Here is a 20,396-nt window from a genome sequence, read left to right on the forward strand (position 1 = left end):
GCTTAATGTTAATGGGCAGGAAGTTCAGAGTAATAGATGTTGCCACGATGAAAGAGAGACTCCTGATAGACACAGAATCAATACTGTCATTTGTAAAATGTTTAACAGATTTACACTGAGGAATTTTACTTCCCTCCTTTTTAACTAGTCTCATGTTGAAGAAGTTTCTGTTTTGAAATTAGTAGTGGCCATGGTGGACTTTCTGGATAATTGTCCACTTACACCTGTTCCTGGGAGGTTTTTCGATGCTTGCCTCACCAGATTTCAGGTCCCTCAAAGCTTCTTTTAACTGCACAACTTTTCTTGTGACTCTTTTGTTTCTGTATGCTCATTGCCAAAGTTCACCCCTCCCTAGTTTGAGGATCTGAAACACTTAACACCATCCCTAAAGGGTGAGTTTTCCCAAACCACATTCTTCCAAGCAGACAGCTCCCTCCCTAAGAGGTCACTTAAAAACCCATAAAATCTCCAAGTGAGTGAAGCCTGTCTCCTTCAACAAGTCCAACATGTCCCAAAATGTTCTCAGTGCTTACCAAATCTAAGTCCTTCCTCCCAGCACCAGCCTCATTGTTAATTTGCTTGTCAGACCCTGTCCAGGCAGTGATAATGAAAGCAATGCCTTTGAGGTCCTGGGCTTAACATCCTAAAATTTGGCTGCCAGGACCTTGCAACTATATTTATGGGATTACAACACTCTGGTCAGCCACCTTGGACTAAAGATAACAGATTTGTTTTCATAAGAGCCAGAAGCTCACAGCACCAAGGACACATGCATGGGTTCTACCTAGCAGGCAAAAAAAAGCATACACAGGATGCTCCATGCAAACAAACAAAAAAACAAAAACCAATGCATAGTTCTTACAGTTGCTGATTAGCAGAGACAACTGAAATTCACTCAGCATAAATGCTTAATGCATTTGGGTACATGTGTAGAAGTATTAAAATAATTTTAACACAATGAGTTAAGATAGAGAGAAACAAGGTTTCACTGCAATATTTTTATTAAGGAATTTACATATACACAAGGTAAAGTAGACAGAAGATGCCTAGCTTTCATTTATGCTTTCTTTCAAAACCACAGATTGGATATTCTTCCTCTGTGTAGTTGCTGAGGCGAGTCGGACCACCCCAGTCCCATAGTTTGTATTCCACCACTAAAACTTTCAGGCTGGCAAGTGTGTGTGTTACACAGGAAAACAAAAAAGTGCAAAAAAAAGTGCAAGGAGAAAACTTGCCAGGGTCTTGGCCCTTTGATCAATTAGGTCATTAAAATGTAAAAGAAAGAAAATATTGGTGGGCAGGTGGGGAGAGGAGAGGTTGTTTAAATAGGTCGCCACCACTGGTGGTTAGAAAGAAGAAGCAGTTGTTTCAAAGTGGCGCCAATTTCACCCCACCTTGTTCACAGTTCCAGAAAAAAAGATTTGTGCTCAGGGGCCTCATGGGAATTCTACCAGTTCCAGGGTAATAAATTTCAAGCTCATGAAAGGTGGAACTAGTTCTGGAAAACTCCATAGTGTGTGTGTGTGTGGAAATGGAATGTTCAGTAGAAAAAAGGCAAAAGGATGAAGGCAAGATAACTTTTTTTTTTTTGGTATGGGGGAGGGGGGAGAAGAGATCGTAAACCTCAGAGAAGGGGCTTGATTTCTGAAATACAGGCCACCTCCCACCTTATGTGCACGCTCACATAGTTTAAAGAGCCAAGATAGTGAAATATCCAGTTCCATCATCAGTTCCATGGATGTGGAGTTGGAAAGCAGCAGAGAAGGTTTCCCTTATTACAGGGAAGGTCCAGCCAAGATCACCAGAATGGAAAGCAAAACCTTAAAATAACCTCAGGGAGCAACTTTTTAATAATGCGGAAAACAAACAAACAAACAAAAACCCCTCAAACAAGAAAACAGAAGCAAAGGAAGAAACAAAAGGTCCAAAATCCTGATGTATTATTTCCACACCTGGGAGCTGAGGGTTTGATTGGTTCCTTGGGCCCCTCCTCTGCCCATAGACTGTCCATATCCCACCATTCCATTTGTGCCATAGAAGTTCATCCCAGCCATCTGCTGCGTCATCTGAATGAGAGAGAAGGCAAGAAATTGGTCAGAAGGCCCATTCTACAATACCAGGGATGAGGATCCTGTGAGCCTCAAGATGCTATTTGACTACAGCTCCCAACAGCAGTGGCCAGCGTGGCCAATAACCAGGATGATGGGAGTTGGAGCCCAGCAACTTCTAAAGTAGCCTTCGTCAACCTGGTACCTTCCAAATGTTTTGGCTGAGAACTCCCATCACCCCTCACGCTTAAGCCATGTTGGCTGGGGCTAATGGGAGTTTCAGTCCAAATCATCTGGAGAGTACCAGGTTGGAGAAGGCCAGTCAGGAGCACTGCAGAGGATACTCATCCCTGTCCTACACACACCTTTTAAACAGATTTCAGCTGGCTATGACACCTTTGCTGCTCTCATTTTTCTGGACTTGCTAGCATCTAGGTCCAATAACCAGTTGCTAGTGACCATGGTGGTTCTCAGAACGGACTTAATGAGCTTCCACAATTTCTTATCCTTTACGGGGAGAACATGATTGTTATGAAAAATATTCATTTTCAGAATATGTTGGCAACTAACTCCCTAGGCTTACTGATTGGAGTTCTGATGGATTGAACGCCACCGGAGCCTGATGTTCTGTCTCTGGATCCAACCCATCCAAGAAGGCGGCTGCCTCTTTGCTTAAGAGAGGCAGAATGCCTTCTTGCAATGCCCAGCCTTGAGCAAAGGCCAGACATCACATGTGCATGGTAGGGCTGAGCCAAATGAAGCTTCATCAGGCTCAGTCCCACCTCCAACACACAGACAGCAATGTTTTGAGGGGACTGTGAAATAGTTCTTAGTGAACCCTGTAGCTATAAAAGGAAGCAACCAATGTATCCTAATGTATTTCATTGGCCCTTCATGACATCAGCACATAAGAGATGTGATGTCATCACACGCAGTACATGATCCCCAATTGGCCGGGATTATGGGGGTGGGGGGAGGCTACTGAAGCAGAAGAGGGAAAACAAGTAGTAGGTTAGTTAAAACCCTGCATTTCCCTCCATATGTTTTAGTTAGGGCTACCAGGTTATTGAAGGATTCAGTCAGCATATTACCCAAACCTCTACAGTGGTACCTTGGGTTACATACGCTTCAGGTTACAGACTCCGCTAACCCAGAAATAGTGCTTCAGGTTAAGAACTTTGCTTCAGGATGAGAACAAAATCATGCTCTGGCGGCGCGGCAGCAGCAGGAGGCCCCATAACCTGAAGTGGTGCTTCAGGTTAAGAACAGTTTCAGGTTAAGAACGGACCTCTGGAACGAATTAAGTATTTAACCCGAGGTACCACTGTATCTCTCAGTCCCGAAAGGCACCTATATGAGAGACCCTATTTTAGTATCTCCTTTCATTCCCTCTTACAAGTAGAACACAAGAGCCAGAAAAGCTCACCCTGTTTAACTCCCAGCCTCCATCAATTACATTTGTTTCAAGCATTTCATTTAAGAAACTTTGAGAACTGTTACACAGAGAGCTACCTATATAATGAGAATACACATAAAGTGAGAGGCAATTTTATTTGTCAACTATTGTACTTTTCTGTGTACGTACTTTTTGGGGGAGGATTGAACAGAATTTTTGGGGGAGTTGTTGAGCTTTTGGAGGGGGGGCAAGAGTTGTTGAGCTTTTTTAAGGGGAAAATGCCAAAAAACGCTCACACGGCAGACCAACAATACCGTGCGCGCGCGTCACCAAAGCAACCTATCCTCTGTCCCATTGCTGAAAAAAGCAGCATATTGACCAGCCATTTGCCGCAGCGACAGCCAATCAACAACAGCCCTTGCAGCAGCCACCAATCACAATCTCCAACTCGTGGCAACAACCTATCCCATGGCCCCACAATGCACTACCCATGTATAAGACGACCCCTAATTTTGAACATGATTTTGGAATAAAAAAACATACGTCTTATACTAGGAAAAGTACGGTAACTCTACTGACTAAAGATTGCTGCATCATCCCAGGCTTCCCCTTACTCATCCTTGATCTCCTGTATCCCTACACCCATTTCTCAGACCTCCCAATTCATTGAAAAAAGAGTAGGCTAGAAATGTAAAAACTAAATTCTACATTATCTGTAAGAGCAGGCAGCTTGTTTTTGTGGGAAGCGAGAGAGCTTGCCCCAAGCCCAAAGGAGTTATGCAGCAGCCACCCTTGCCCCCAATGCCCCCTCTTACCTGGGCAATGTTCCACTGTAACTGCTGTGCTGGTTGCACCCCATACACGGGGGGCGGGACGGGTGCCATGCCAGCCACGTACCCAGCCTGCTGTGCTGGCATCATCCCATTGGGGACGCCGATGACTGCTCCCTGCATGCCGCCTACGTAACCCGCTGGGATGGCCATGGGTGCCACCATGCCAGCTGCTCCCTGCTGTGCCATCATCCCAACTGGTGGTGCCATCATGCCACCCATCATGCTGCTGGGGGGTGGCATGCCTGGAAAACTGGGGTATGCTGCAGGGTACCCCATTTGGGCTGGGGTGATGAACACAGCTCCTAGATGAGATTTTAAAAAAAAGGTGTTAGTGCTGAAGGGAGTCCTGGGAGGAGTCTGGGTTATTTCAATTTCTCTGCAGACATGCTGTCTTTATGCCTGACGAGCCCACAAGGCAGCCTTTCTTTCCTACTCCATTCTATGGGCATCAGAGTTTGACATTTTGTGTGAGTCACACCGATTGTAATCAAGAAGCAAGGTTGGGAATTGGGGGTGGGGCAAGAGGAAGAGACAATCACCTCTTCGCATACGCATATCCAAATCGGGAACTAACCTTGGGACGAAAGACTAGTAATGCATTCCTCCTCTGCAGCCTAGAAAAGTGCTCTCAAAGGGTGTGAATGACGTAAAACAGTCTGTGATGATGGAGACAGGGAGTGGGAGGAGGAGAGTGCAACTACTTCTTTCTCATGCAGCGTGGTGAAGCAGTTAACAGTGTCAGATGAGGGCTGCATCAGAATGCTAGCCACACCACTGCTATCCAAATACAGGATATCAAACTAAATCCGATGCAGAGTAGACCCTTTTCAGCTGCTGTCCCTCCCCCACTGCAAATGGCTGTAGAATGCTCCCCCCGGCAAGGACTGCCTGGACTAGGTGCCAAAATTAATAACTTTTTGGTGCCCAGTTACAAAATATCTCTTCTCCCATGCTTTCGTACGATTGCGATAACCATGCTTAATGGAGCATAGGAGAGAGAGGGCACGGCTTTATTGCTAAACTTCATGGAGACTTTTCCCCCCACCTAGAGCTGCTTTGTACTGGATGGTCAATAAATCAAACAAGTAGTCCATCAATTTCTACTATTAAATTGCCTAACTCCAGTGATTTCAGTGGGCTTGTTCTGAGTATGATGAACATTAGATATCACCCATAGCATCTAGGAGAAGCACTTTACTTGCCTGTCATAGCCCCGGCACCATAAAAAACCAACATAAAACATTGACATAAACTCTTCAAGGAAACCAATTGCATATTCAACAAGCCTTCCTAGCTTTACCATTAGAACATCTCCATGCAGTCTACTAACTTGAACAAAACCTTTCCTAATTTTAGAAGCTGCACCAAACAATGCAACTTTATGCTTCAAACCCAGCAAATGAGTTAACCACTTACAAAATTATTCTTTACTGGTTACATTCATTCGCCTTCCTCAAATATAGCATTAGTGATAACTGTCCACAGGATCTTTCCCCTACCCTTCCCATCCCTCACTGGGTACCTTGTGCAGGCATTTGTGGGGTCTGGGAACCATATAAGGAGAGGATAGAATCCTTTGAGAGCTGCTTCTTCCCCATTTCTTCTGACTTGCTTCCAGGCTCTGGGAAAAGGTTCAGGTTTTCAGGAACAGAACCAGCACTCCCAGCTGTGGGCATAGAGCCAACAACCTGGCAAGAGAATGTACCATGTTTATTCCCAATGGCAGAGGGAGGAAGGAAACAAGGGATACAACATTCTTCCTAAACATTCAAAAGCATTTCACAAAAATATTTGAGATACTGTACCTCATTAGTGACCAAAAAGGCCCTCAAGGTAATGCACAGCGAATCAATGTACAGTCCTTACACAGCAGCCCTGCATGGTAGGACAATACTGCCATTCCCATGCAACAGATGAAAAGCGGAGGACAAAAGAAAAGTGGATTTGCTGCTCTTTGAAATCTCAGCCAGATAGTCCATCAGGGACAAATAAGAGCAGATAGACAATGGAGAGAAAGATGGTCAGCAGCTCCACAGTCAGCCTTTAGCTTTTCTGCCTGCCTGAGAGGATCTTCAGAATTCTCAAGAGGAACAGCCTGACTTGCACAGGGTTACCTTTTAAGTAATGTGTAACCAGAATCTAGTTACAGTGGAACCTCGGTTGTAGAACGTAATCCGTTCTGGAATACCGTTCGACTTCCGAAATGTTCAACAACCGAGGTGCAATTGTTGGTTGGCAAATTCCTTTTAAAAATAGAGAAACACGCCTCAGAAGCCTTTCGACTTTTGAGGCGCGTTTGAAAACAGCAGCATTCACTTCCGGGTTGTCAGCATTCGGCTTACGAAGCGTTCGACAACCAAGGTTCCACTGTATTAGCAATTCGCCGCAGATGTTGCAATCAAACACTGAAAGCAGACATGTCAGCCAAGCTTTCTTTGCTAGTCAATTTGATTTAACAACAGTGAGACGCAACAATATACAAGCATTTGGAAGCTGGCTGCAAGGGTACACCAGCCCATCAACATGAATCTTCCTCCTCCTTTCAAAACTTGGGTTGTTGGGTATTCTACTTTTCTCACCTTTCTCTCAGAGGTCATGGAGGCAAACAGGTCCAAGTCCTTCTCTAAACAGCTACTTGATCTGCCATTGGGGAGGGTTGTTGAAACAGGAACATCTGGAAAAGAGGAATGTAATGGGAACAGCCTGAAAGAGGGGCTAACTAATCCAAATCCAGTAAAAATCCACTCGTGGCCAGCGGCCCAATCACCAGCTGGCCCGCCACTTGCTTGGGCCTTTTGACCCCAAACAACAAGATGCATCAAATCCTTCTAGCTATATAAAAAATGTGCAAATTAGGGTGAGTTCTCTCACCATGGATTATTTCTGTCGCTGTGTTCATATGGAGGGCAAGGAGCTACACAGGGCAAAGTCCCATCACCTAGACCAAATGAAATCCTATTCAGCCTCCCCGTTACCTCTGGCTTCCGAGGTTTCATCAGGCATTGCTCACACATGTACAAGTGTAACTTGGCAGCTATGCTGGCAGCAGGCAGTGAATTTGTGGCCATCCAGATGTTGTTGGGCTCCCAACTCCTATCAGTCCCAGCTAGAATGGCTAATGGCCAGAGATATTGGGAGTTGGGAGTCCAATTGTGTCTGAAGGGCCACAGGGATTCACCATCCCTGCCAGAGGGGCTACAAATTTGATTTAATTTTTTTACATGAAACGTAAGATTCTTAGGAAGCTGAATTTTACTCCATATACTGTAATCTATGCAGGACTAGGGGAAGACACAAAGCATTGGCTTCAGGATATAAAACGTTAGTGCTGCCCATCCCCCCCCCCCCAGTCATCTGTCTTTTTTGAAAAAGGCAGGCTGGAATTGTCATGATCTCCACCCTAAGCTAGGCACCCACCACTAACCCAACCCCAATGGCTCATGGTGTGTGTTAATTTGGAACACGGTGTCCTTTAAACCAAGCTACGCTCTTCACTTTGCTGATCCTGCAGAAGCAACTGAGACCACAAGCTCTGTTGCAGTGCTGGGTAGCAGCTGCAGTTCAGAGAAGACTCAATTCGGTGATTTCTGCTGCAGAGGCAGATTTTCAGTAGCTCAAAGGATATGTTCCTGTCCACCTCCCATCAGGGGACAACTCTTGGGGAGCAAAGGCAGAATATTACATGCTACATAATCTGCAAAGAAGAGAGCAAGTGCAGAAGGGAGAGTAATGCAGAGAGCAACATCTGCAGCTGTTCCTTAACCCCATTAAGAGGGAGGTGAGCTGCTGCAGCCAGGATAAGAGGAATTTCATGCATGGCTTGCAGTTTTGCTTTGTCGTCCCCCTCCTTTAAATGTTTCATCATCTTTAAAGAACAGCAGTGAGATGGGCTGGGATCTAAACCTTGGTGCCAGATAGAACTATGTGAGCTGCAGAAAACAGAAGAATAGAATATCTAATTCACTTTAAGCTCAAAGGCAGCCCTACACCAACAGTCTAGCTCGGTAAAGCCTACTCCGACAGGCAGCAGATCTTCAAAGTTTCAGGTAGAGAGAACTACTCTGCTAGAATAGGGCTTACAAGGGACTGAACCTGGGGTCTTCTGCATGCTAAAGCACCTGCCAGGTTATGGGTGTGCAAAACCCCTATGCAAAAGCACAATGATGTAGAGGCAGAGACAAGTTATACTACACTGGAGCCCACCACGCAGGCAGATCAAAGAATCCTATTGCCAATGCCAATGGTGTGATCCATGCTGCCAAGAGGCCACCTGCCAGGAGCATGCTCACCTGAGGGAACCTGAAGCACCCCTTTCTGCACAGGTATACCTGCAAATCCTGCCTAACAATCTGCTTTGCAATCTACCAAAGCCACCAGATCTCTTCCAAAAGAAACAATGGATGGAAGTAGATCCAGGAACATCTACTGAAAGGTAGAGGTAGCACTGAAACACCCCAAAGGATTTGTTGCTGTGGCCTCTCTAGGGAGCAGCACTTGTTATTTCTGCCTCCTCTTACTCACGAATGCCTAGTTTTAATACCACACAGAGTATGACATCACCTTGCTGTGCTCTTCTCCACCCACACTGCTGACTGGCAATGGTGCAGGCAGGGGGAAAAGGCAAGAACAAGGATGTTGCGTTTTATGTTGTGTTCAAAGTGGATCTTTTGAGGAAGGCAGTCCCAGGAGTGTGGGAAGGGAGACAGACTGAGCCATGGGCTCTCTTGGAACACCCAGTCTCATTCCTGAGTGTTTCAGCAAATGTTGTTTATGCAGTTCCATTTCAGTCAAGGATGAAGAATGGATGATTAAAAGGTTAGGCCAGAGTCTTTATAGGAGGGGTTGGTCTTGGAACTTTGAAGGCAGTGATTTTTATGCTTCCCTGAAACACAGAAGTATAGCACAGAAAGCTGCCTTATACAGAGATAGGTCATTTGCCCATCTATCTCAGCACTGTCTACAGTAGGGGTGGGGAACCTTTTTGTCTTGGTGGGTCAGAAATTTATTTCCACCCATCATGTGTGCCAATTTTAACAGGTGGTTGGGACCACCCACCTCTTAAAGTGGGGAGAGATAGTGAGTGACCAGCGGGCTTGAACTCCTTACACATCAACTGATGAGCAGGAAACTCAATCCTGCTTTCTTCAGGTACACAAGTGAGTTCCCAGCAAAGAACCCGCTTGTGCACCCAAACCAAACAGGATTGGTTCCTGTGATGATGCATTGCAGAGGATTCTGGGTGACACACAGTTCACACAGGGGTGGTGCAGGGCCTGACTCTACATAAGCTTGGGAGCATACAACAACACACCGTATGTTCCTCCACATCTCACACTGCAGAGGATGGGCAGTAAAATCAGGCACAAGCTGTCTTTCAAAGAGGCTTGCCTGCCATGTGTGTTTTCCTTATGGATAAAAGCCCTTTGTTCAAGGGAACACAAGAGTGGACAGAATACCCTGTGGCAGCTATTTAACCTGTTTCCAGCACCTACAGTGTGTGTTATCATGTATAGAACATGACACCAAGGTGCATTTGGACAAAGAAAAAGCTCCAAAGCACACATCATCTTACCAAGTCCCAGCAAGTCCATGACGGGCTCAGAAGATCTGGAAGGACTTTTCCTGGATTGAGAGTCGTCTTTCTTCTGAGGCTGAGCCAAATAGAGTAAAAAGCCCCTCAGTTACATTGTTGCAGACTTCACCAACCTGGTGCCCTCCAAACACTTTGGACTACATGCTGGCTAGGGCTGATGGAAGTTGTAGTCCAAAACATCTTGAAGGTACCAGGTTGCCAAATGTTTCCTTTACATGTTGTCAAAAGCTGCCTCCAGTTTGAAAAGTTTTTTCAAATGTTTGGAGGCTGTTTGAAAAGCAGAAAATAAACCTACTAAGTAAATTGGAGACAAGTAATAAGGAGCACTCTAGATGTTGTCAGACTACAACTCCCATCATACCTGGGAGCTGGAGCCCAACAACATTTGAAGGGCATCTGGTTGCCTACTACCAAAGTAAAATAACACATACTAGTTCTGTAAATAATAATAATAATTATTATTAATAATAATAATAATAATAATAATAATAATAATTTATTATTTATACCCCGCCCATCTGGCTGGGCCTCCCCAGCCACTCTGGGCGGCTTCCATAAAAACCAAAAATACAGTAAAATATCACACGTTAAAAACTTCCCTGAACAGGGCTGCCTTAAGATGTCTTCTAAATGTCAGGTAGTTGTTTATCGCTTTGACATCTGCTGGAAGGGCGTTCCACAGGGTGGGCGCCACTACCAAGAAGGCCCTCTGCCTGGTTCCCTGTAACTTTGCTTCTCGCAATGAGGGAACCGCGAGAAGGCCCTCGGCGCTGGACCTCAGCGTCCGGGCAGAATGATGGGGGTGGAGACGCTCCTTCAGGTATACTGGACCGAGGCCGTTTAGGGCTTTAAAGGTCAGCACCAACACTTTGAATTGTGCTCGGAAACATACTGGGAGCCAATGTAGGTCTTTCAAGACCGGTGTTATATGGTCTCGGCGGCCGCTCCCAGTCACCAGTCTAGCTGCCGCATTCTGGATTAGTTGTAGTTTCCGAGTCACCTTCAAAGGTAGCCCCACGTAGAGTGCATTGCAGTAGTCCAAGCGGGAGATAACCAGAGCATGCACCACTCTGGCGAGACAGTCTGCAGGCAGATAGGGTCTCAGCCTATGTACCAGATGGAGCTGGTAAACAGCTGCCCTGGACACAGATTTGACCTGTGCCTCCATGGACAGCTGTGAGTCCAAAATGACTCCCAGGCTGCGCACCTGGTCCTTGAGGGGCACAGTTACCCCATTCAGGACCAGGGAATCCTCCACACCTGCCCGCCTCCTGTCCCCCAGAAACAGTACTTCTGTCTTGTCAGGATTCAACCTCAATCTGTTAGCCGCCATCCATCCTCCAACCGCCTCCAGACACTCACACAGGACCTTCACTGCCCTCACTGGTTCTGATTTAAAAGAGAGGTAGAGCTGGGTATCATCTGCATACTGATGAACACCCAGCCCAAATCTCCTGATGATCTCTCCCAGCGGCCGCATGTAAATGTTGAAAAGCATGGGGGAGAGGACAGAACCCTGAGGCACCCCACAAGTGAGAGCCCAGGGGTCTGAACACTCATCCCCCACCACCACTTTCTGAACACGGCCCAGGAGGAAGGAGCGGAACCACTGTAGGACAGTGCCCCCAGCTCCCAGCCCCTCAAGACGGTCCAGAAGGATGTTATGGTCGATGGTATCAAACGCCGCTGAGAAATCCAGCAGAACTAGGAAACAGCTCTCACCTTTGTCCCTAGCCCGCCGGAGATCATCAACCACTGCGACCAAGGCAGTTTCAGTCCCATGATGAGGCCTGAATCCCGACTGGAAGGGATCCAAATGGTCCGCTTCTTCCAGGCGTGCCTGGAGTTGTTCGGCAACCGCTCGCTCTATCACCTTGCCCAAGAATGGAAGATTTGAGACTGGGCGATAGTTGGCCATTGTGGCCGCATCTAAAGATGGTTTTTTAAGAAGCGGTTTAATAACCGCCTCTTTCAGTGGGTCTGGGAAGGCTCCCTCACGGAGGGAAGCATTCACCACCCCACGAAGCCCATCGCCCAGTCCTTCCCGGCGGGCAAGGATCCAGGAGACAGGTGGTTGGTTTCACTCGTCCAAGCAGCCTGTCCACATCCTCGGAGGCAACAGATTGGAATTGATCCCACTCAACTTGACTAGACAGAACTCTAGCACTCTCCCGCCCTGGCCCTGCTCCCACGGTGGAGTCTACTTCTTCCCGAATCTGAGCGATTTTATCTGCAAAAAACTTTGCAAAATCATTGCAGGAGAACATGTGGCCCGTACTGGGCCCCGATGTTGCAGGTGGTTCCGCTAAATTGTGAACCACCTGAAAAAGTCTCCTGCTGCTGTTTTCTGCAGATGCAATAGAGGCGGTGAAGAAATTCTTCTTCGCCGTCGCTATCGCCACTTGGTAGGCTCGACGTTGAGCTCTAACCTGTGTCCGGTCAGATTCGGAATGAGTTATCCGCCACTGGCGCTCTAGCCGTCTCAACGATTGTTTCATTGCCCTCAGATCCGTGGAAAACCACGGGGCTCTCCGGGCTCCATGCAATTGGAGAGGGCACTTCGGAGCCAAACAGTCAATAGCCCTGGTTAACTCCACATTCCAGCGGGCCACCAGGGAATCGGCTGAAAGGCCATCAACATGGGATAAAGCATCCCCTACCACTCTCTGGAAACCATTTGGATCCATTAAGTGGCGGGGGCGGACCATCCGAATTGGTCCCACCTCCCTGCAGAGGGGATGGGTCGCAGAGAAGTCCAGTTGCACCAGGAAGTGATCTGCCCATGGCACTTCTTTTGTTTCACTTTTACTTAGTGTCAGATCACCAACATCCATAGAGGTAAACACCAGGTCCAAGGCATGTCCGCGGCTATGGGTTGGGCCAGACTTATTCAGGGACAGCCCCATGGAGGCCATGCTTTCCACGAAGTCCCGAGCTGCCCCTTGTAAGGTCGTGTCGGCATTCATGTTAAAATCCCCTAGGACAACCAAGCTAGGTGTCTCCAGGAGAACATCTGCCACGACCTGAAGCAGCTCGGGCAGGGAATCCTTGGTGCAGCGGGGAGGTCGGTACACCAAAAGGAATCCTGTACTGCCCCTATTGCCCAACTTCCAGAACATGCACTCAGAAAACTGGGTCTTCCCAATAGGACGCCTGGTGCAAACTAATGACTTTCTAAAAATCACTGCAACCCCCCCTCCCCGCCCACATGACCTGGGTTGCTGTGCGTAAGAGAAACCTGGTGGACAAGCAGCGGCAAGGACAGGCCCATCTGCTTCATCCAACCAAGTCTCTGTTACACATGCCAGGTCAAGTCCTCCATCCATGATCAAGTCATGGATGGCAGTGGTCTTATGAATCATTGACCTGGCATTGCACAGCAGCACCTTCAGGTCATGTGGGTATCCCTTGCTGATTCTAGTATCCATCCGGTCAGGACCAGACCCGGAGGCAGGAATAGTCCTCAGACAATGACTAAACCTGCCTCCTCTGTAATGACATGGTCTGGTCTTAGCGTAACTCCTCCTCCTACCCGTGATCACTGAGATCGGTTGTCCCAGTGCATTCCCCCCTGTGGAACATGCCCCAGCCATTTTGTGGGCTGGGGCCCACTCTCCGGTAGCCCTGACCCCTCCCCCTAAGAACAAAATAACAACTTACATAAACAAACAAAACCAATAAAACAATACAAACAAAAAAATGTAAAAATTACAAAAACATCAAAATAAAAAAAATAATTCCCCAAACCCAACCAAACATCCATCCCACCCCCACCCCCCACATACAAAAAATCCAAAAGAAATAAAGAGGATTTACCCAAATTCCCAACAAAAAATGAAACAAAAGATACACGGAGCATAAAATTACAGTCCCAGATGTTAACATGCCCCCATCTGTCCATCTGAAGTTCAGGAACAACCACACACAGCAGAAGGAAGGGTTGTCTTACCATTTTCACTTTCTCAAAGATTATTGGCTCCAGCTTTTTCCCTGAGGCTGTCTCTTTTTTCCATTTGTCATCCTTTTCTCTCTGTGTATACAATCAAATGAAGCAGTGAGAGAGTGAGGAAGGTAGCTGAACATGACATTGTCTTTTCCAGGCCAGTGGGACAGAAAGCCCAGCTGGTCTGGCAAATGTAAAACCCCTTAAAACACACCACACTTCCTCAACAGAAGCGAAGCATTCCTAGTTTCCAGCCATATTACGTCAGAAATGGGACCTGTGTTGGTGCTTATTCCCTTTCAACTTCTGCAATGTGCAAGAGGACACAGTAGCCACATCTGGCTGCTGAGCAAATGCAAAAAAGGTTCAGGTAGTCTAAAGTCCCAGTATGCTGACCAAGATGGCAGCCTCTGGCAAGCTCAACTGGATTTCTTTTTTTTTTTTGGGGGGGGGGGGAGGTGAAGAACTCTCATCCTTTCTACCATAAAAGGACAGTTTAGATGAAAATTCTTCCAAAACCTGGGCCATCAACAGTTTGGCTGTCTCATGCTAACAAATTAGTCCAGATTATGGCTTTATACTTTTGAATTTATACCACTGCTTTGTATGCAGCAGATCCCAGATTCAAATCCAGGGATCTTGGGAAGCCAGGCTGGAAAAGACACCTCTCTGTCTGAGGTCTTACACTGGGGGTAGTCAGTGTGGCTCCTTCCATGCTTTGGACTACAACTCTCATCATCCCCAGCTGGCACAAGGTAATGGAAGTTGTAGTCCAAAACATTCAGAGGGTGTTATGTTGGGGAAGGTTGCCTTAAAAGAAGCACTGGCAGTCAGAATGAACAGGACTGGGCTAGATGGGACTTAATGGACATCATATATTCAGGATGCAGCAAGCATTCTAATGCATTTAAGACTCACTCGCAACACGTTGATATCGAGGCTTCTGTCGATGTACTTCTTCTTTTCGTATTTGTCCCTGATAAAGCCCTCCACTGCTCTGCACGGAAGTCAGTTAAAGAAGAACAAGGAAGGGTTGACAGCTTGTGCACAACATGGTCAGGCAGCAGCAAGATTCTAGCCCAAGCTAGATCTCTGTCATGGCATGGTTTGACCCACACCTTCTCTATTCTTGTTGAAAAGGTAGACATTGTGACAACAAGGATCCTTGGCTGAGTCGCTATAGCTGTGCTTGCCAGCCAAGTGGTAACAGTGCCTTTCTAGTATGAGCTACAGGACATGTGCAGATCCAGCAGCAATCCAGTGCCTTTTATGGTGCTTTCGCCTCCAATCTACCTAAACCGTGGTGGGGATACCATTTTAAGCCCAATAATTACATTCCCGTCTGGGCAACCTTCTGGGGGCCACATGCCAGTGGCAGATGAGGCCAGAGGCAAAGGTGGGCAGAACAACAAATGTTTTTACTTTTGTATGGTAGGCTAGTTTTTACACACACATCCCTCTCTATTCTCCATCCATGCAAGAAGCATTATCCAAGTTCAAGGGGATGTACCAGCTGGGCAAAAACACTCAGGGTGCAAGCAGAGGTGGTGTGGCCTGGAGAAAGTCTGAGAGTTAGACAGAAGGGCTGCATTAGTCCCTTGGGCCTGAGCTTGACAATTAGAAATGCAGAGGCCATAGCCTTGGAATGTGCAACACATGCCAAGATTTTCTGAGCGAATGCTGTGCACCACCCACTCCAGTCAGTTCTCTCTTCCGTCCCTTTGATCAGCCCCCCTGCCTCGCAAAGAGACAGAGAGACACACACACTTCGCTTTTCCAAGGAATCTTGGATACAGTATAATTAAGCTGAGCGTTAAAAAAAGCACCTAGAGCTGAAAGAGGAAGTGAGAAAACACCACTCTTCCAACTCCAGCTCTATGGACTTTTCATGGGTGAGAAAAGTCCATCTCATGACCAAGGGGGATATATAGGAATATGGCTCAAAGGCATCATGGGTGCTGGGGAAGACCTCAAAGGCACAACTACACCCATGGGCAACCCCCAGTTTGACCCGGTGGGAGTGGGAGCAAGAGCATGACTGCAGGGAGGGGAGAGCAGATGGGTGTGCACTGGAATGCAGGCAGAACTGAAACATGGTCACAGTCATGAGGAAGGCAACCACCAATGAAGTTTCACCACCTCTTCTGCTGGCCCTGCATTCAAGACCCATAGTCACAAAATGGGACAGACCCGCTGCATCTGTCTGCTTTGCTGTGGGCAGTCACCCCTCTAGCAACAGCACCTTCTGCAGCCTAATTTTCCAAAAAGTGCCAAGTAACAGAGAGGCCTCAATGAATACAGATTCTAACAAATAATTTAAAAAGTTATACATTCCATTTAAGGTAGACTTCTGCTCCCTTCAAAAGTATGTATTCAGAGATTAGTGAGATGCCCTCCATCCAACAATATGCTGGGAGAAGAGAGGCAGAAGAAGGATGCTGGTCCGTCTGAGGTCGTCTGAAGTTCTCCGGAAGGTAAGCTTCATAGAGGCGATTTGCTTTGCCATTCCCCATCTCCTGCATGCACTGGAAGAGAAGCAAGAAACCTTCAATAATGGCATGGCATAGGGTGCTGCCAGTTAGGCTATTCTTGCCATCATTTCACTTTGAGCATAAAACGTTTTATGGAACCCAGAATGCAGGAGTATCACAGAGCCTGCTCTGTGCTGGTATGAAGGAGATGAGAGTTTTCAAAGTCTGCCAAAGCAGTTTCTGAAAGGTGCTCCTACACCAATCTGCAGAGTCATCGGTAACAGTGACTTAGTTAATTCATGCCCTCAATTTCTGACAGATCAGCAGAAAATGGCTGCAGCTCCTAATGGCTACAAAGAGCAGGCTTCTTGCAGTTTTTGTTCTTTCAACAAGGAACACTTTTTGCTTTTGCAATAGGACAGATTTACTTTAATTCTTCTCTCCTTCCAAAGTGGATGCCTGATATATTCTCAAGTGCCTGCATCTGTATTTGTCTTGCCCATTCATATCGCTGCCTGCCTCAAACTTCCCACAGTTCAGCTTTCCTTTGACGATGCCGCTTTTTCAGCACAGTTATTTAATTTTAGTTTTTATTAAAGTCAAGGCAAGGAACAGAGAACACTGCCAGGAATACATTTGCAATTCTTCAGTACTTGTGTGAGAGAAGTTCATCCTCACTCACTCGAGAATTAGGAATATCAACTGAAGTACAGATTGGGCAGGGTTTTGTAATACTTAGGGTTTGATTCAGGCTGGATAATTTTGTTTGTGTGTACTACAACCATCTTTTTTTTTTTTTACTTTCTACAGAGTGTGTAAGCACTGCAGCAAGCATAACCTGATTTGCATAACACAATGATGTCCTAGATCTGAAGCACAGTGATAAAAAGCAAGAGCTGAACTGCAGGGCATGTCAATGACAATCTCTGAGTAATAGCACACAAGCTCAATTTACTCTTGTTCAGACCCCCCTCCTTAAGGAGCACTACCTACCAGATCCCTTCTGGAGGGCAGACTTCAGGCTTGTTGGATCTGCATTGGTTGGCAGCTCTTGGGGTTCTAAGCAAAAAACAGAGCTACACTCCAGCACAAAGCTATGCTCCAGCACATGAGTTTTCTAACTATTGGGGGCAGGGAGTGGGGGGGGAAGATTGCATGGAGGAGCACCCGAGTAGTCCAGGCTCACGTTTTCCCTTCTTATCTGACATTTGAGAAAAGAAGGCCAAGGTTCCCCATATTAATATAAGCAGAGATACAGAACTGCAGAGAAGCTGAATCGTCCTCAATAATGAAGCCCACATACAAGGGAGATGGTATTTTGTTACTAACCTGTATTTGCTCTTGTGTCCATTGGTCCAGATTGACAGATTTTACCCGGGATATGTGGACACCCAGGTTCCTGTGGATTCCGGCGCAACGTATGCAGATGAAAACACCAATATTCCATGACGCCCATCTTGGCCCTGCAAAAGTACAAAGGAAGTGGTCACAGAAGCACTTCTGAGCATCAAGCTAGTTATGATGGGCTCTGCCCTGAAAACTGCTGCAAGCCAGGCAGGGGCTGAAGAGTTTCCATCTGCAATGTAGGCTGGCTTTAACACATTCATTACCAAAGGTCACAACCATGCTGGAGAAACGAGGGATTGGGAAAGAATCCGACCATGCTTTCTATCTTAAAAAACAGGCACAGGACTGGAGAGGTGGGGGACAAAACGGATGCAGGCAGGAAAAGACAGTTTCATTTTCAGTTTCAGGTCCAAAAATTTGTCTATTCCAACCACATTGACTAGGAATCCATAAGAAAAGCATGAGTTTCAGAGCACCATCTTAGAACAAGAAGAAACATTCGTTTTCAAAGGCAAGAGTGGAAGATTTCTCTGTATGCAAAGGCCTCTGCAGCAGATATGCATAAATCACAGGGCGAAGGACATTGGACACTTTCTAGACGCTGCTCCCATCTGCACTTAGGTCTAGTTTACACATGTGAAGAGACTGAGGTGCAGATTGCAGGTGAGGGGGATGCACCTCATTAAAAAAAAACTTGCTGCAAATCTGTGATTTGGGAGCCCCCGCCCAAATATGAATTGAGTTTCATTCATTGCAAAGCCAACCACAACTCTTTCCCACACAAGCAAACTAGGAAGCCCACTGCAGAATACGAGAGGAGTCACTATGCAAGGCCGCACAGTGCTGCTCACTTTGTTCATGTGCCCTTGAAACTGAATAATCAGCTGCTTTGAATACAACCAGCAGTGTGGGACAGAAACGGTTTCTCGCCTACGCTGCTTTGCACAGGCAGATCCTTAAAGGAATAGAATCACAAGTCTTCAAGTCCAGCCACAGAGGCAGTTGAGTGCAGCAGTATTGGGAAGGGCTGCAATTCAGTGGCAGAGCATCTGCTTGGCATGCAGAAGGCCCCAGGTTCAATTTCTAGCAACCCCACATAGGACCAGGAAAGACTCCTGCCTGAAACCCTGCTGAGCTGCTGCCAGTCACATGATATAGTTACACCTCACTTTTCTTGCTGGCTCTACATTCATGTCTTGCTTTTCCCATGGCTGTCTTAAGCATATGCAGTGCCGGGGTGCAAAGATTCACCCAGTGCCCCCCCCCCAGGTTGCCCAGTCACAGGCGTGCAGGAGGACAGAGCCGGCCAGCCACCTCAGCGCCTCGCTGGCTTGGTCACCCCTGAACTCGCAGTGCAGAACTGCCCGCAGCAGAAGAACCCACTGTGGCGTTCTGACCAACGGGTGGGCTCTTCCCTGGACTCAACTCTCGGGCCCGACTCTCTTATTCCTGCCAATAGGTTGCCTAGCTAGGGGGAAGATGCAGGGGGTCCAGTCCTGTTGGCATGCCTGCACACGAAATCTCAGATGCCAGAGAAGTCAAGCGTTTGAATGATGAAAAGAGAACCCAGGTAACCACATATTATAAGTTATTTTTAGCCCTGAAAGTTAGCTAGGAATCATTTAGGGTTAGGTCTAAAGTCCCTGTTATATTTAGCATTTACTTTGTTGGAAAGGATTAGTAATCTAGATAAAGCCGTTTCATCACCTTGAGGGTTAGCACCAACTGATTCACATACAGCTCTAGCCTGCGCTAAGAGATGCAAATGTTGGAAACATCTGACCCCCCCTCCTTCATTGAGACAGTAGATGGGGGACATACACCAGTTCAGAATATCATGCTGGTAGGGCAGATTTGTTTTTCCTTTTCACCACCTGCATGCACAGTTCTATTGAAAAAGCTTAAGCAGACATAATGAAAGCATTAACTGTTTTAATTGTGTCCTACTATTAAGAGGCAATTTTCAGTTTAGCTTCTTGGCTTCTGCAGGCACAAGAGTCAAAACTTAAGGGAGAGATCAACTGCCACCAACTAAGTTGATTTTAAAGGTGTTTTTCTTCCCTATCCTTCACAATCTAAAACAGGAAGTCTGTTTTATTGTTTCATTTCTATTTTATAAATGATGTAAGAACAGCTTTGAAGGCGCTGGATAAAAAACAGAATCTAAAGCTACTCAGTAAATCAATATATACGTAAAAGGGGCTCCCCCCCCCCAATATCTACTATCTCTGAACCTACGATCAGCAGGGGAGGCCTTATTGGTGGTGGCACCACTGCTGGGTGCTGCCCTCTTGGCATTAACCCATGATGGCACTTTCTCTGTGGCGTTTCCCTATCTGTGCAAAACCATCTCTGGTGAGGTGAATTTTGTCTCCCTCATTATTAACATTCAGGCAGAATTTTAAAAGCATTCCTGCTTAAATATATTTTTATCCCTCCCTTCCTCCCAATGGAGCCCAGGATAGCAAATAAATGGTTTTAATGCTCTTAAATTTAATTTATTTTAAATTACATTACAGTGGTACCTCTAGTTACGAACTTAATTCATTCTGGAGGTCCGTTCTTAATCTGAAACTGTTCTTAAATAGAGGCGTGCTTTCGCTAATGGGGCCTCTTGCTGCCGCTGCACCACCAGCACACGATTTCCGTTCTCATCCTGGGGCAAAGTTCTCAACTCGAGGTAACTCTTCCAGGTTAGCGGAATTTGTAACCTGAGGCATTTGTAACTCGAAGTACCACTTAATACCAAAATAGGCTTTAATTAT

General features: G+C 46.5%; 1 protein-coding gene across 3 annotated transcripts in view; it reads right to left on the reverse strand.

The window, feature by feature from the left end:
- Positions 1–983: 983 nt before the first annotated feature.
- Positions 984–20,396, reverse strand: part of SMAP2 (small ArfGAP2) — a 32,603-nt gene continuing 13,190 nt past the window's right edge. For all 3 annotated transcript variants that reach the window (XM_083751830.1, XM_083751832.1, XM_083751831.1), the window contains 9 exons: positions 17,614–17,747; positions 16,253–16,338; positions 14,732–14,810; positions 13,820–13,900; positions 9,850–9,928; positions 6,857–6,951; positions 5,800–5,965; positions 4,260–4,579; positions 984–2,066 (listed from right to left, as the gene is read on the reverse strand). In XM_083751830.1, the coding sequence (XP_083607956.1) occupies positions 1,941–2,066; positions 4,260–4,579; positions 5,800–5,965; positions 6,857–6,951; positions 9,850–9,928; positions 13,820–13,900; positions 14,732–14,810; positions 16,253–16,338; positions 17,614–17,747 (1,166 nt within the window). In that variant the 3' untranslated portion in view covers positions 984–1,940. The remainder of the gene's footprint in view (positions 2,067–4,259; positions 4,580–5,799; positions 5,966–6,856; positions 6,952–9,849; positions 9,929–13,819; positions 13,901–14,731; positions 14,811–16,252; positions 16,339–17,613; positions 17,748–20,396) is intronic.

The sequence above is a fragment of the Podarcis gaigeae genome (genome assembly GCF_964106915.1).
Source record: "Podarcis gaigeae genome assembly, chromosome: 8".
In the NCBI taxonomy this organism is placed as follows: Eukaryota; Metazoa; Chordata; class Lepidosauria; order Squamata; family Lacertidae; genus Podarcis; species Podarcis gaigeae.